This window comes from Babylonia areolata, chromosome 35 (assembly GCF_041734735.1).
Source record: "Babylonia areolata isolate BAREFJ2019XMU chromosome 35, ASM4173473v1, whole genome shotgun sequence".
NCBI classification, from domain to species: domain Eukaryota; kingdom Metazoa; phylum Mollusca; class Gastropoda; order Neogastropoda; family Buccinidae; genus Babylonia; species Babylonia areolata.
In genome coordinates this window covers 2,779,527-2,793,208 of record NC_134910.1, presented here as the reverse complement: position 1 = coordinate 2,793,208, position 13,682 = coordinate 2,779,527, and the positions used below count along the sequence as shown (strand labels likewise).

At 42.9% G+C, this 13,682-nt stretch overlaps 1 protein-coding gene across 1 annotated transcript; it reads right to left on the bottom strand.

Annotated features, from left to right (window-relative positions):
• Positions 1 to 10,654: 10,654 nt before the first annotated feature.
• LOC143277760 (uncharacterized) lies at positions 10,655 to 13,656 on the bottom strand. Its single transcript, XM_076582662.1, has 5 exons — positions 13,600 to 13,656; positions 12,408 to 12,686; positions 11,814 to 12,056; positions 11,192 to 11,701; positions 10,655 to 10,768 (listed from the first exon to the last, which is right to left on the bottom strand). Exons 1-5 carry the CDS (start codon positions 13,654 to 13,656, stop codon positions 10,655 to 10,657), a joined length of 1,203 nt encoding a protein of 400 aa, XP_076438777.1.
• Between the last annotated feature and the right edge of the window lie 26 nt (positions 13,657 to 13,682).

The following is a 13,682-nucleotide window of genomic DNA, read 5'->3' as shown; positions in this document are numbered from 1 at the left end:
ACATGCAAACAACAAAAAATTTTAACTCTCAGAATGAGAGTGATGGAGCGAGAGTAAGTGGAGTGATGGCCTAGAGGTAACACGTCCGCCAAGGAAGCGAAAGAATCTGAGCGCGCTGGTTCGAATCACTACTCAGCCGTCGATATTTTCTCCCCCTCCACTTGACCTTGAGTGGTGGTCTGGTTGCTAGTCATTCGGATGAGATGATAAACCGAGGTCCCGTGTGCAGCATGGACTTAGCGCACGTAAAAGAACCCACGGCAACAAAAAGGTTGTTCTTGGCAAAATTCTGTAGAAAAATCCACTTCAATAGGAAAAACAAATAAAACTGCACGCAGGAAAAAAAAATACGAAAAAAATGGGTGGCACTGTAGTGTAGCGATGTGCTCTCCCTGTGGAGAGCAGCCCGAATTTCACAGAGAAATCTGTTGTGATAAAAAGAAATACAAATGCAAATAGGGTGCAGCACAGGGAGGCAGGGCCCAATCCTTTCCTTTGTATTTGTATTTCTTTTTATCACAGCAGATTTCTCTGTGTGAAATTCGGGCTGCTCTCCCCAGGGACAGCGCGTCGCTACACTACAGCGCCACCCCTTTTTTTTCTTCTTTTTTTTCTGCATGCAGTTTTATTTGTTTTTCCTATCGAAGTGGATTTTTCTGCAGAATTTTGCCAGGAACAACTCTTTTGTTGCCATGGGTTCTTTTATGTGCGATAAGTGCATGCTAGCACACGGGACCTTGGTTTATCATCTCATCCAAATGACTAGCGTCCAGACCACCACTCAAGGTCTAGTGGATGGGGAGAAAATATCGGCAGCTGAGCCGTGATTTGAACCAGCGACGCTCAGATACTCTCGCTTCCTAGGTGGACGCGTTACTCTAGGCCATCATAGCTGTAAAGGCTATGGAAACTTTAACTAACGTTTTAACCTTAAAACCAGAATGCATGCAAGGACTTGTTGATGTTTTTAAAGCTGGACCTAGCAGCAAGAATGTTAACTGATGTTGATCTGTTTTTGAGGAACATTTTGCAAGAAGTGTGTACAACTTAACAGTTGTAACTGGAAGACTGGCATCGCTGAGTTTTGCGGTATTGAGACGGAAGGTAGGCCAGCTGATGTGTGGGGTAGTCATGATGGCAGGTTTGCACCAATTAGTGGAAGGAATAATAATAATAATGGTATTTATATACCGCTGAATCTTGTGCAGAGACAAATCAAAGCGCTTTCGCACCAGTCATTCACACGCATGCATAACTCTAAAACTGGGCAAGGGAGGCTATTTTGGGAAGAGGTGGGTTTTAAGGCCAGACTTGATGAAAGAGCTGAGTGTGGAGACTTGACAAAGCGAAAGAGGAAGTTCATTCCAATCGCAAGGTCCAGAGACAGAGAAAGAACGGCGGCCAACAGTCAAGTGTTTGAATCTGGGTATGCGTAAACAGAGTGGATCCGAAGCCGATCGTAGTGAGCGAGATGGAGTGTAGAGGTGAAGGCAGCCACAGAGATAGGAATGATTGTAGTGTGTGGCTGTGTCGTGTTTGGGCTGGTATGTGTTGCTGTGCTCTGTGTGTGTGTGTGTGTGTGTGTGTGTGTGTGCTAGCATGTAGTGTTTGAGTTACATTTAGTGCTGTGTGTTTGTTGTGACGTGAGTATGTGCATGAAAAAGTCAGATACACTACCATAATTATAGTCATCATTTTTGTTATCAGCCAAAGAGAGTTTCAACACAGTAGTCTTCAATATTTATTGAAAATAATGTATTTGTCTGCTCAGATGCAACTGTGTTCAAGATGAGGTTGGAAGAGCAAAATATTATTTTAATCTGCCTGAAACTTACAGCTTATTTATTAGTTTTTTTCAGTTGTGGTAGTCAAAAATAATCTGTCGAGGCTGGTAGATGTTATATTATTCCATGTGAATTACATGTTAAAACCTTGTCATAACTTTTGTATGCATGTGATTGGAGAGACAAGTTTCACTTTCTTACACACTGCCCCAGATTTGCAGATCATCAAATTCAGTTCATTCCAATGAAATATTTTAGTCGGAAAAAAAAAAGGGGATTGTGTTTGAAAATGGCAAGTGGGGAAACTTGTGAACATGGGAAGGGTTATATGATATATTCTTTCATTTAACCATTTTTTATTTCTGATTTCATGCGCATTAATGTTAAGTTATTTAATTTTGATGTAAAATACCAGTTTTGTTGCATGTTATTTTCTGTTCCTAAATCAGGGTTAGAGGATGAAATATTCACGATTCTCTAGTTCGTTTGTCTGTGTTAGTTTGTGAGTTGGTAGGTATCATGCTATTGACCAAGTTGTGTTTTTTGGCAGGTGTGATACAGGTGTTTGGCAGTTGGGTAGGGAGAGGGTGTATTGTTCTGTATGGGAGGGAGAGGGTGTATTGTTCTGTATGGGAGGGAGAGGGTGTATTGTTCTGTATGGGAGGGAGAGGGTGTATTGTTCTGTATGGGAGGGAGAGGGTGTATTGTACTGTATGGGAGGGAGAGGGTGTATTGTACTGTATGGGAGGGAGAGGGTGTCTTGTACTGTATGGGAGGGAGAGGGTGTATTGTACTGTATGGGAGGGAGAGGGTGTATTGTACTGTATGGGAGGGAGAGGGTGTATTGTACTGTATGGGAGGGAGAGGGTGTATTGTACTGTATGGGAGGGAGAGGTTATTGTACTGTATGGGAGGGAGAGGGTGTCTTGATATTGTACTGTATGGGAGGGAGAGGGTGTATTGTACTGTATGGGAGGGAAAGGGTGTATTGTACTGTATGGGAGGGAGAGGGTGTCTTGTACTGTATTACTCTTTTGTCACAACACAGTTCTCTGTGTGAAAAATCAGGCTGCTCTCCCCCCAGGGGAAAGCTTGTCGCTACAGTTTCTTGTCTTTATCTTCCAGGAAGTGTGTTTGTTTCCCTGTTAAAGTGGATTTTTCTTCACAATTTTGCCAGGGACAACTTTTTGGATGCTGTGGGTTCTTTTATGTGCGCTAAGTACATGCTGCACACAGGACCTCCCTCCCTCCTTTTTTTTTTTTTTTTTTTTTAAATCGTCTCCTCTGAATGACTAATGTCCAGACCACCACTCAAGGTCTAGTGGAAGGGGAAGAAAATACTGAACAAGTGTAGGATTCGATCCCGTGCGCTCAAGATTCTCTGGTTTCCAGCACAGATGCCTAACCACTAGGCCACCACCATACCACGGTGAAAGGGTGGGGAGGGAGAGAGAGGGGTACAGAGGTTGTGAAGCACTTGAAACAGTCTGGATACACGGGCTGTATTAATGCACGTTGTGGTTGCAGTTATCATTAATAATTATTGCTGCTTTGAGTTTTTAGAATCAAAACTCTTGAGTAAAGGAGTTTTGTGTGTAATACTTATATGCAATCATGGTACTGTACAGAAGGTGTTGAAACAACAACACGATTATTTGACATGTACTTGGAACACACAGTTGTTATGCATGCCTTTTGTTTTGTCTTTTTTTTTTATGGTGGGGGGTCGTGTCTGGCATACAGTGATAAAATTCATTCCAAGGAAACGTTGCTGTCATACGTGTGCATTTAGGTTTAGTCTGTTGTTTGCTTGTCTTTGAATTGGAACAATGAAATGTGAAACCTGTTAACATTTTTGATGAAAGCCTTGAACAGACTCACTGTTGCTGTTAATTTCACTGTTTAAAAACTTTTTTTTTTTTATTTTTTTTTTTTTTTTAATGTACATCTGGATGTAGTTTTTCTCATGTGCATGACCTTGAAATGTGTGTCATGATCTTTGTTCAGTTGATTTGCAAGAATAATAAATCATCATCATCACCATCGTCATATTCTTCTTTGATTTTTGTCATCATATTTCTCTGTGTATGTTTTTTTCTTTTCACCCCCTGTGTCTCTCCGTCACTATCTGTGTGTGTGTGTGTGTGTGTGTGTGTGTGTGTGTGTGCATATGTGTGTGTGTGTGTATGTGTGTGTGTGTGCATATGTGTGTGTGTGTGTGTGTGTGTGCACGCATTTGAGTGTGTGTGTGTATGTGTGTTCTTTTCTATTGCTGTCTGTCTTGACCACGCAAGAAATATCCTATTTTCTGTTGCTCTCTTTGTTTCTGCCTTCACCCCATGAGAAATGTTCTCATTTTTCTACAGCTCTACAGACCGCACAGTTTTGCATATCGTGCATATGGATGAGAAGCACAGTCACAGCAAATCTCTGAAGTTTGTGGATTTTTCGGCTCATACAAAACATCAACCTGGATCTCAGTCATTCATTATTCCAGTGATTTATTTATTTATTTATCTTATTATTATTATTATTATTATTTAGTTAGTTTTTTTTGTTTTCTTTTTGTTTTGTTTTGTTTTTTTGTACGCTTATAGTTGACTTCATCAAGTTTCTGCATCTTATACGTATTATTATTAGTAGTAGTTGTTTTCTTTTCTTTTTTTTTCTTTTTTTTCTCAAGGCCTGACTAAGCACGTTGGGTTAAACTGCTGGTCAGGCATCTGCTTGGCAGATGTGGTGTAGCGTATATGGATTTGTCCGAACACAGTGACACCTCCTTGAGCTACTGAAACTGAAACTGAAACTCCAGTGATTTTCCATGTCGACTTTGATTAGGTGAGGGAAAATGGGAACTATTACTTGCTCCGTTGACCACCTGGGTTTTTTGGGGGGTTTTAAATTATTTTTATAAAGTTGTTGAATGTTTAAAACCACAGAATGGATGATTGTTTAAGAATGAGGGAAATGACGTGAAATTATCGAAGGAATTTTTAAAAATTATTTCCAACCATAACATGTTTGAATGAGTTCTGTGGTTCTCTTGACTATCCCTTTTATTTGTTGGTGTAAGAAATTTGGAAGACAAGTTTTGTGTGTTTCTTCTGGTTTGTGCAATGAGGAAGTCAAGCGCATTGTTGTTCTCTCTTTCTCTCTGTGTCTCTCTCTCTGTCTCTGTCTCTCTCTCTCTCTCTCTCGCACATGACTATCTTGTCTCATTAACCATTCTCTCTCTCTCTCTCTCTCTCTCTCTCTCTCTCTCTCTCTCTCTCTCTCTCTCGCACATGACTATCTTGTCTCATTAACCATTCTCTCTCTCTCTCTCTCTCTCTCTCTCTCTCTCTCTCTCTCTCTCTCGCACATGACTATCTTGTCTCATTAACCATTCTCTCTCTCTCTCTCTCTCTCTCTCTCTCTCTCTCTCGCACATGACTATCTTGTCTCATTAACCATTCTCTCTCTCTCTCTCTCTCTCTCTCTCTCTCTCTCGCACATGACTATCTTGTCTCATTAACCATACTCTCTCTCTCTCTCTCTCTCTCTCTCTCTCTCGCACATGACTATCATGTCTCACTAACCATACTATCTCTCTCTCTCTCTCTCTCTCTCTCTCTCTCACATGACTATCTTGTCTCACTAACCATTCTCTCTCTCTCTCTCTCTCTCTCTCTCTCTCTCTCTCTCTCTCTCTCTCTCTCTCGCACATGACTATCTTGTCTCACTAACCATACTCTCTCTCTCTCTCTCTCTCTCTCTCTCTCTCTCTCTCTCACCCATCAACATACCTTCATGTCAACCAAAATTCCAGGTTTTGGTTCCATCCCCGGCATAATCTTCATCCTTGCTTTTCATCATGTTTGTTTTATCGTTCGTCGCTATGATTAAATCACCACTTCAAGTTTTGAAATGCAGAATGTAAAAAACTTATCCTGTGTGTGTGTGTGTGTGTGTGTCTGTGCAAACAGTTTACTATGGACTTGTTTCTTTTCTTTTCTTTTCTTTTTCTTTTCTTTTCAGAGTATGCCTTCTTTGTGTGACAGAGCATGTCGTAATGGTCAGTATATGTTAACCCCAGGACTAACAGAAAAGTCAGTGGAAGATTTGCATATATACCATCAGTTTGAACTTCAATCTGCTTCATTTCATGTATCTGCCATTCCCTGTTAATTCTCTCTTTGTTTTGCTTGTTTGTTGTTGTTTTTGTTTGTTAAAGAATGGTCTCATGGGCAGTACCAGTATCAGTAGCTCAAGGAGGCATCACTGCGTTCGGTCAAATCCATATACGCTACACCACTTCTGCCAAGCAGATGCCTGACCAGCAGCGTAACCCAACACGCTTAGGCCTCGAGAAAAAAAAAATATATATATATATATAAGAAAATAAATAAATAACAAAATAAATAAATAAATAAAATAAAATAACAAATAAATTTTTTTTTTAATTTTAAATATAAAAAAAATAGATAAATACATAGAAATACTTCTAATAATAATATTTATAAGGCGCAAAAATCATGATTAAGTCAACTTTAAGCGCGCGCGCGCCCACACACACGCACACACACACACACTCTCTCTCTCTCTCTCTCTCTCTCTCTCTGTCACTCTGTCTGTCTCTGTCTCTCTATGCCCCACACCACTCATTCCAGGATCCCCCACCCCCACCCCACCCCACCCCACCCCCACCCCCCATGCAAACAAACAAACACAGCTGGCGGCACTTTATAGGGTTCGTCTTTCACAGCAGTCTCATTGTCGGCAGTCCACAGGGAACGATGGATGTTTGGTGGCCAGGAGGCTAGTACTTCAGTTAGTTTTTTGGCTTCAGTTTGGATGTTTGTTGTGTGTGTGTGTTATGCACGTGTGGGTTTGTGTGTGTGTGATTGTGGTTGGGGGGGAGGAGGGTAGGGGCGGGGAAGGGGTGTGTGTGTGTGTGTGTGGGGGGGGGGGGGTTCAGTCTTATTTTCTCCTTATTTTGAATGACACTGACATGGGAAGCGTGAACTGGTGTGTTTGCGTGTGCCGGCTCAACTGTATTTTTATTTGTATTTGTATTTCTTTTTTATCACATCAGATTTCTCTGTGTGAAATTGGGGCTGCTCTCCCCAGGGAGAGCGCGTCGCTACACTACAGCGCCACCCTTTTTTTTTTTTTTTTTTTTTTCCTGCATGTAGTTTTGTTTGTTTTTCCTATTGAAGTGGATTTTTCTACAGAATTTTGCCAGGAACAACCCTTTTGTTGCCGTGGGTTCTTTTACGTGCGCTAAATGCATGCTAGCACACGGGACCTCGGTTTATCGTCTCATCCGAATGACTAGCGTCCAGCCCACCACTCAAGGTCTAGTGGAGGGGGAGAAAATATCCGAGCGGCTGAACCGTGATTCGAACCAGCGTGCTCAGATTTTCTCGCTTCCTAGGCGGACGTGTTACCTCTAGGGCATCACTCTCTGTCTGCCTCTCTATGCCCCACACCAGTCATTCCAGGATCGTATTCGTTTGTGCTTTTAATTCGTTTATATTCATGCATTCGGTTGATTTGTGTGAGGCATGTATCGGTCAATGTTTCTCTCCCCTGTTGTATGTGCATGAGTTTTAGATTGGTTGGTTGATCCGAGTCGCTGTTTATAGATGTGATTCTCTTTGTATTGTTAAATTTATCCTGTTCGCATTTTGTACAATCCCAAAATTTAGATAATCTTTTTTTTTCTTCTATTCTTGATGTGTCATTGTTGTTTTTATTCGTTTGTCTGTTTTATTTATTTTATTCTGTTTTCTCTTTGTGTGTGTGATATTGTTGTAGCCCCCATTATTTTTTCTTGACTGCAATTTTGTTTATATTTGAAATAAATCTCTCTCTCTCTCTCTCTCTCTCTCTCTCTCTCGTCAAATATTTCGATCAGTGCTAACATTTTTTTTTCTTATTTCTTGTTCTCATTTTGCTCATATTCATCACAGATAATCATTTTTCCTTCTTTTTTTTTTCTCTCTCTCTTATTCTTAAAAAACCACAAAACTGCTGTTCAGGAGATCGATTAAGTTAAAGAAAACAAAACAAGGCTGCGTGTTTGGATCATAGGAAAAATGAATAAATTTCAACGCTGAGTTGATCCATTGATTCTTCTGTTGTGTAGCCACAATCAACACGTTGATTATTTTGATTTGATTGGTTGGTGATTTGATTGTTGACTGATTTTCAAAAGCATGATTGTTCTTGATGGCATTGGTTGACTGAGGTGTTGATTGTTATCTGAGTATGCACTTCACAGCGTATACTGATTGATGTGTTGATTGTTATTTGAGTATGCACTTTACAGTGTGTACGGATTAATTGCTTCAGTATAACAGAATGTCTGCATCGTTGCATCATCGTTATGAATGTCCTCAATAATTGTGATTTGTCGGGAGATTGGGGCATGAAGCATCGTAGCTTTCCAATAAAGTTTATTTGGTCAGGGTGCTCTGTGTGTGTGTGAGCATGTGTGTGTGTGTGAGAGAGAGAGAGAGAGAGAGAGAGAGAGAGCATATGTGTGTGTGTGTGTGTTTTGTGTGTGTGTGCATGTGTGTGTTTTTGTTGTTGTTGTTTTTTTGTGTGTGTGTGTGTGTGAGCATGTGTGTGTGTGTGTGTGTGTGTGTGTGTGTGACCCTCTGTGTGTTTTGTTTTTTTCCGTTCGTGGGCGAGACATGACGACTCCTACATTCGCTCGTATGCGCGAGTGGGCCTTCACGTGTATGACCGCGTATGACTCACACCGAATAAAGTACAAGATCAGCACTCTATGTTATAAATGCATTCACAAATCTGCCCCTTCCTGTCTCTGTGGCTGCCTTCAACTCTACACTCCATCTCGCTCTCTACGATCGGCTTCGGATCCACTCTGGTTACGCATACCCAGATTCAAACATTCGACTGTTGGCTATCGTTCTTTCTCTGTCTCTGGACCTTGTAATTGGAATGAACTTCCTCTTTCGCTTCGTCAGGTCTCCACACTCAGCTCTTTCAAGTCTGGTCTTAAAACCCACCTCTTCCTAAAACAGCCTCCCTTGCCTGCCTCTACCTTGTCTTCAGTTGTTGTTTTTTTTGTTTGTTTTTTTCTCCAGTTTTAGAGTTTGAATGACTGGTGCGAAAGCGCTTTGATTTCTCTGCGCAAGATTCAGCGCTATATAATAATAATAATAATAATGAAACATAATGATGATAATAATAATAATAATAATGATAATAACCGTTTTTATCCCCGCTCACAGACAGGATCGACGCACCAGCAGTACGACATTTGCGCTGACTGACCTGAGCCATTGGGGAGAAAAAATTCTCTTAGCTGTCATGTGGAGGAAGGTATGACAGAATGGTTAAGACATTTATCTGCCATTTCAGTGTCCGTGAGGGTCTGGGTTCGAATCCCGCTCTTTCTGTGACCCTTTCTCCCAAGTTATGGAAAATCAAACTGAGCATTTACGTCACAGTAGGCATTCCGGGATGAGATGATAAACCGAGGTCCAGTGTGCAGCATGCCGCGTTTGGCGCAGTGATAAAGAACCCATGGCAACATAAATGTTGTCCTCTGGCAGAATTCTGTTGAGGAAATTCACTCTGATAGGAACACAAATATGATAATAATAATGTATGCGTGCCGGACTCGAGGCCTCAAACATGCACGCCGATCCCTGTGTGATGCTGCTGGTCAAACATCAATACCTACAGCAGACGTGGTGTAGTTTGTACGTGTAACAGGGTGAAAGTGTTCTCTTTACCCCGCAGAGAGAGAGAGGGAGAGAGAGAGAGAGTGCCCGTTCATGTCCCGTGTTAGCTTTAGCGTGATTACTTCACGTGCAAAATGATATTCATGTACGGTGGGTGTGCTGCATCTTGATATGTTTTTACGAAGTGAGTTCTCCTACCCTTTCATTGTAGAACCAGTAATTTTATCAGTTCTCAGCTTGAAAAGGGAAAAGGCAACAGCAGTGTGTGTGTGGGCCTCTGTCAACCTGATAGGGAGTATTCATTTACTTATTTATTTATTTCCCTCCTTGTACGAGTACAGCCCCTTGCCCTTTAACCCCCCGCTCTCCTGTTCCCTTTACCCAAGTGCCGATACGGTCCCCGTCACGTCCTCAATAAAGCCTTGAAGAAAACTGGTGCTAATGTGGTGAGAGAACCCTGCCCAACCGGCTACATACGGATTTATCTGAACGCAGTGATGCCTTCTTGAAACTCCAACTGAAGCTGTCATGCTTGGGCAACTGTGTGTCTTGGAATGCAAGTCACGACAAACAAACTTCGTTTGTGAAACAGAAAATGCAGAAGTGCGCTTTCACTGCACCACAAAAGAACTTATAAAGCAGTGACAAGACCAAAATGTTCTATATCTTCCGCTTAACTCTCTCCATACGAACGGCGAAAGAGACGACGTTAACAGCGTTTCACCCCAATTACCATCATCAAAATATTGCAAGCGGAACGCTCTTATACTGAAGAGGTGAATGTTGACAAAGAATACCTCAGTTCTGACGACGGAAGCTAAAGGTTGGGTCATTCAGACACCTACTGGACATCCGAGGGGTCTGTGTAGAGGAGAAGAGAGGACTGGCCGTACTGAGTGAGTTAAACCTTCAAACAGTTAAAAGGAAAAATATTGTAGGGTCATCACATCATTGTTTTTTATACTTCACCTGCACGGCCTTATCATATTTTTGTGTGCATGGCCGAATAAAGCCTGCTCTCACCAGGGTGAAGGAGTCGCCATACTTCACCATCATCTCCCCCCCCCCAAACCCTGAATGTTTTCATAATCATATACATGCACGTTAAACTGAGATCCCATGATCTTTCTAAGGGAGGGGGAAGGGGTGGTGGTGGTGGGGGGGGGAGAGTCAGTTGGTAGCATTTGACAGCCACTGTGGCTCCCTCGACACAAACGTGCCAGTAGGTCTCGTATTGTGGCTCCCTCGACACAAAGGTGCCAGCAGGTCTCGTATTGTGGCTCCCTCGACACAAAGGTGCCAGCAGGTCTCGTATTGTGGCTCCCTCGACACAACAAAGGTATCAGCAGGTCTCGTATTGTGGCTCCCTCAACACAACAAAGGTATCAGCAGGTCTCGTATTGGTCTCCACAGCTGTCTGACACTGGGCATTCTAGTCCCGAATTGTTCTTGAGAGAATCCTGTCTGTGCTGTGTCCTGCAGTAGATCTACGACAGCTGCTCTGTGTGGCCTCGCCAGTCGTTCTCGCAGTGGCTTGGGTGGGGTCACAGACAAAATTATGATGCATATAATTATGTATCTCAGTGGGTGGGCTTTGTCATGTTGCAGTTTGTACAGCACGGTACCGTCAGTCTTGTCGTCAGTGTTGCAGTTTGTACAGCACGGTACAGTCAGTCTTGTCGTGTTGCAGTTTGTACAGCACGGTACCGTCAGTCTTGTCGTGTTGCAGTTTGTACAGCACGGTACAGTCAGTCTTGTCGTGTTGCAGTTTGTACAGCACGGTACCGTCAGTCTTGTCGTGTTGCAGTTTGTACAGCACGGTACAGTCAGTCTTGTCGTGTTGCAGTTTGTACAGCACGGTACAGTCAGTCTTGTCGTGTTGCAGTTTGTACAGCACGGTACCGTCAGTCTTGTCGTGTTGCAGTTTGTACAGCACGGTACAGTCAGTCTTGTCGTGTTGCAGTTTGTACAGCATGGTACAGTCAGTCTTGTCGTGTTGCAGTTTGTACAGCACGGTACCGTCAGTCTTGTCGTGTTGCAGTTTGTACAGCACGGTACAGTCAGTCTTGTCGTGTTGCAGTTTGTACAGCACGGTACCGTCAGTCTTGTCGTGTTGCAGTTTGTACAGCACGGTACCGTCAGTCTTGTCGTGTTGCAGTTTGTACAGCACGGTACCGTCAGTCTTGTCGTGTTGCAGTTTGTACAGCCCGGTACCGTCTTGTCGTGTTGCACGGTTTGTACAGCACGGTACCGTCAGTCTTGTCGTGTTGCAGTTTGTACAGCACGGTACCGTCAGTCTTGTCGTGTTGCAGTTTGTACAGCACGGTACCGTCAGTCTTGTCATGTTGCAGTTTGTACAGCCCGGTAGCGTCAGTCTTGTTGTGTTGCAGATTGTACAGCACGGTACCGTCAGCTTTGTCGTGTTGCAGATTGTACAGCACGGTACCGTCAGCTTTGTCGTGTTGCAGATTGTACAGCACGGTACCGTCAGCTTTGTCGTGTTGCAGATTGTACAGCACGGTACCGTCAGTCTTGTCGTGTTGCACGGTTTGTACAGCACGGTACCGTCAGTCTTGTCGTGTTGCACGGTTTGTACAGCACGGTCAGTGGTACCGTCAGTCTTGTCGTGTTGCAGTTTGTACAGCACGTACCGTCAGTCTTGTCTTGTTGCAGTTTGTACAGCACGTACCGTCAGTCTTGTCGTGTTGCAGATTGTACAGCACGGTACCGTCAGTCTTGTCGTGTTGCAGTTTGTACAGCACGGTACCGTCAGTCTTGTCGTGTTGCAGTTTGTACAGCCCGGTAGCGTCAGCTTTGTCGTGTTGCAGATTGTACAGCACGGTACCGTCAGTCTTGTAGTGTTGCAGTTTGTACAGCCCGGTAGCGTCAGCTTTGTCGTGTTGCAGATTGTACAGCCCGGTACCGTCAGCTTTGTCGTGTTGCAGATTGTACAGCACGGTACCGTCAGTCTTGTCGTGTTGCAGTTTGTACAGCACGGTACCGTCAGCTTTGTCGTGTTGCAGATTGTACAGCACGGTACCGTCAGCTTTGTCGTGTTGCAGATTGTACAGCACGGTACAGTCAGCTTTGTCGTGTTGCAGATTGTACAGCACGGTACAGTCAGCTTTGTCGTGTTGCAGATTGTACAGCACGGTACCGTCAGCTTTGTCGTGTTGCAGATTGTACAGCACGGTACCGTCAGCTTTGTCGTGTTGCAGATTGTACAGCACGGTACAGTCAGCTTTGTCGTGTTGCAGATTGTACAGCACGGTACAGTCAGTCTTGTCGTTTGACGCCTCTCTCTCTCCTGTGTCTCTCTCCCTCCCTCATGTTTATTAATACCATTCTGGCTTGTGCCTCTCTCTCTCCGTCTCTGTGTGTGTGTGTGTGTCACAGTGTGTGTTATTACCATATGTTTGTCTTTTTGTACTGAGTATTGTGTTCGTATGCTATGACGTTAAGTAGCATTGTGTTGTGCATGCAATGACATATATAATGTAGTATTGTGTAGCCGGTGTAGACTCTGTTTCATGGCGGGGACTGCATCAAAAAAAGCGCGCCAGTGCTTATCCATGATCCTCGAAAATAAAGAATTTTGTCCAACGCTCAAACCACTCGGCTATTGCGCCCGTCGCTGAGGCATGTTTCTGTAATATATATCAGATAACGTCACAACTGAAAGATCGTGTTTGTCCACTTTTCCTCATTTCAGGTTAATGCATGCATGTCTCGGTTGATACCGACTGTTTTTCAACCTCTTGATCACAAAGTTTTGTTTGTTTGCCACTTTCTTCTTCTTTTTTTTTCATAGTTTCTATTCATTTCTTGTTATTACACTCTATTCTTATTCATCTATCGCAATATCCGAGGAAAAATTAAAACAAAAACATGTGTCAATAATTATGAGAATTAAAAAAAAAAAAAAAAAAAAAATCGGCATTAAAATCATTCAAAACCTGCATAACCTGGGAACAGAATAACCTGAATGGGAAACAAATTACACGTAAGATGGAAAGCGGAAAGTCTCACTACTACATCGTTATAATTCTGAATTGAACTGAACTGCACAAACCAGCCGTTAAAAAAAAGAAAGGAAAAAGATTGTTCTCAGGTGCAATGTTCTCTGGGGCTATCTCTTCAAAGCGATAGTTGTCAAAAGGGTCAGTTCTCATATTGTGATATTTCTCGACTTGGACCA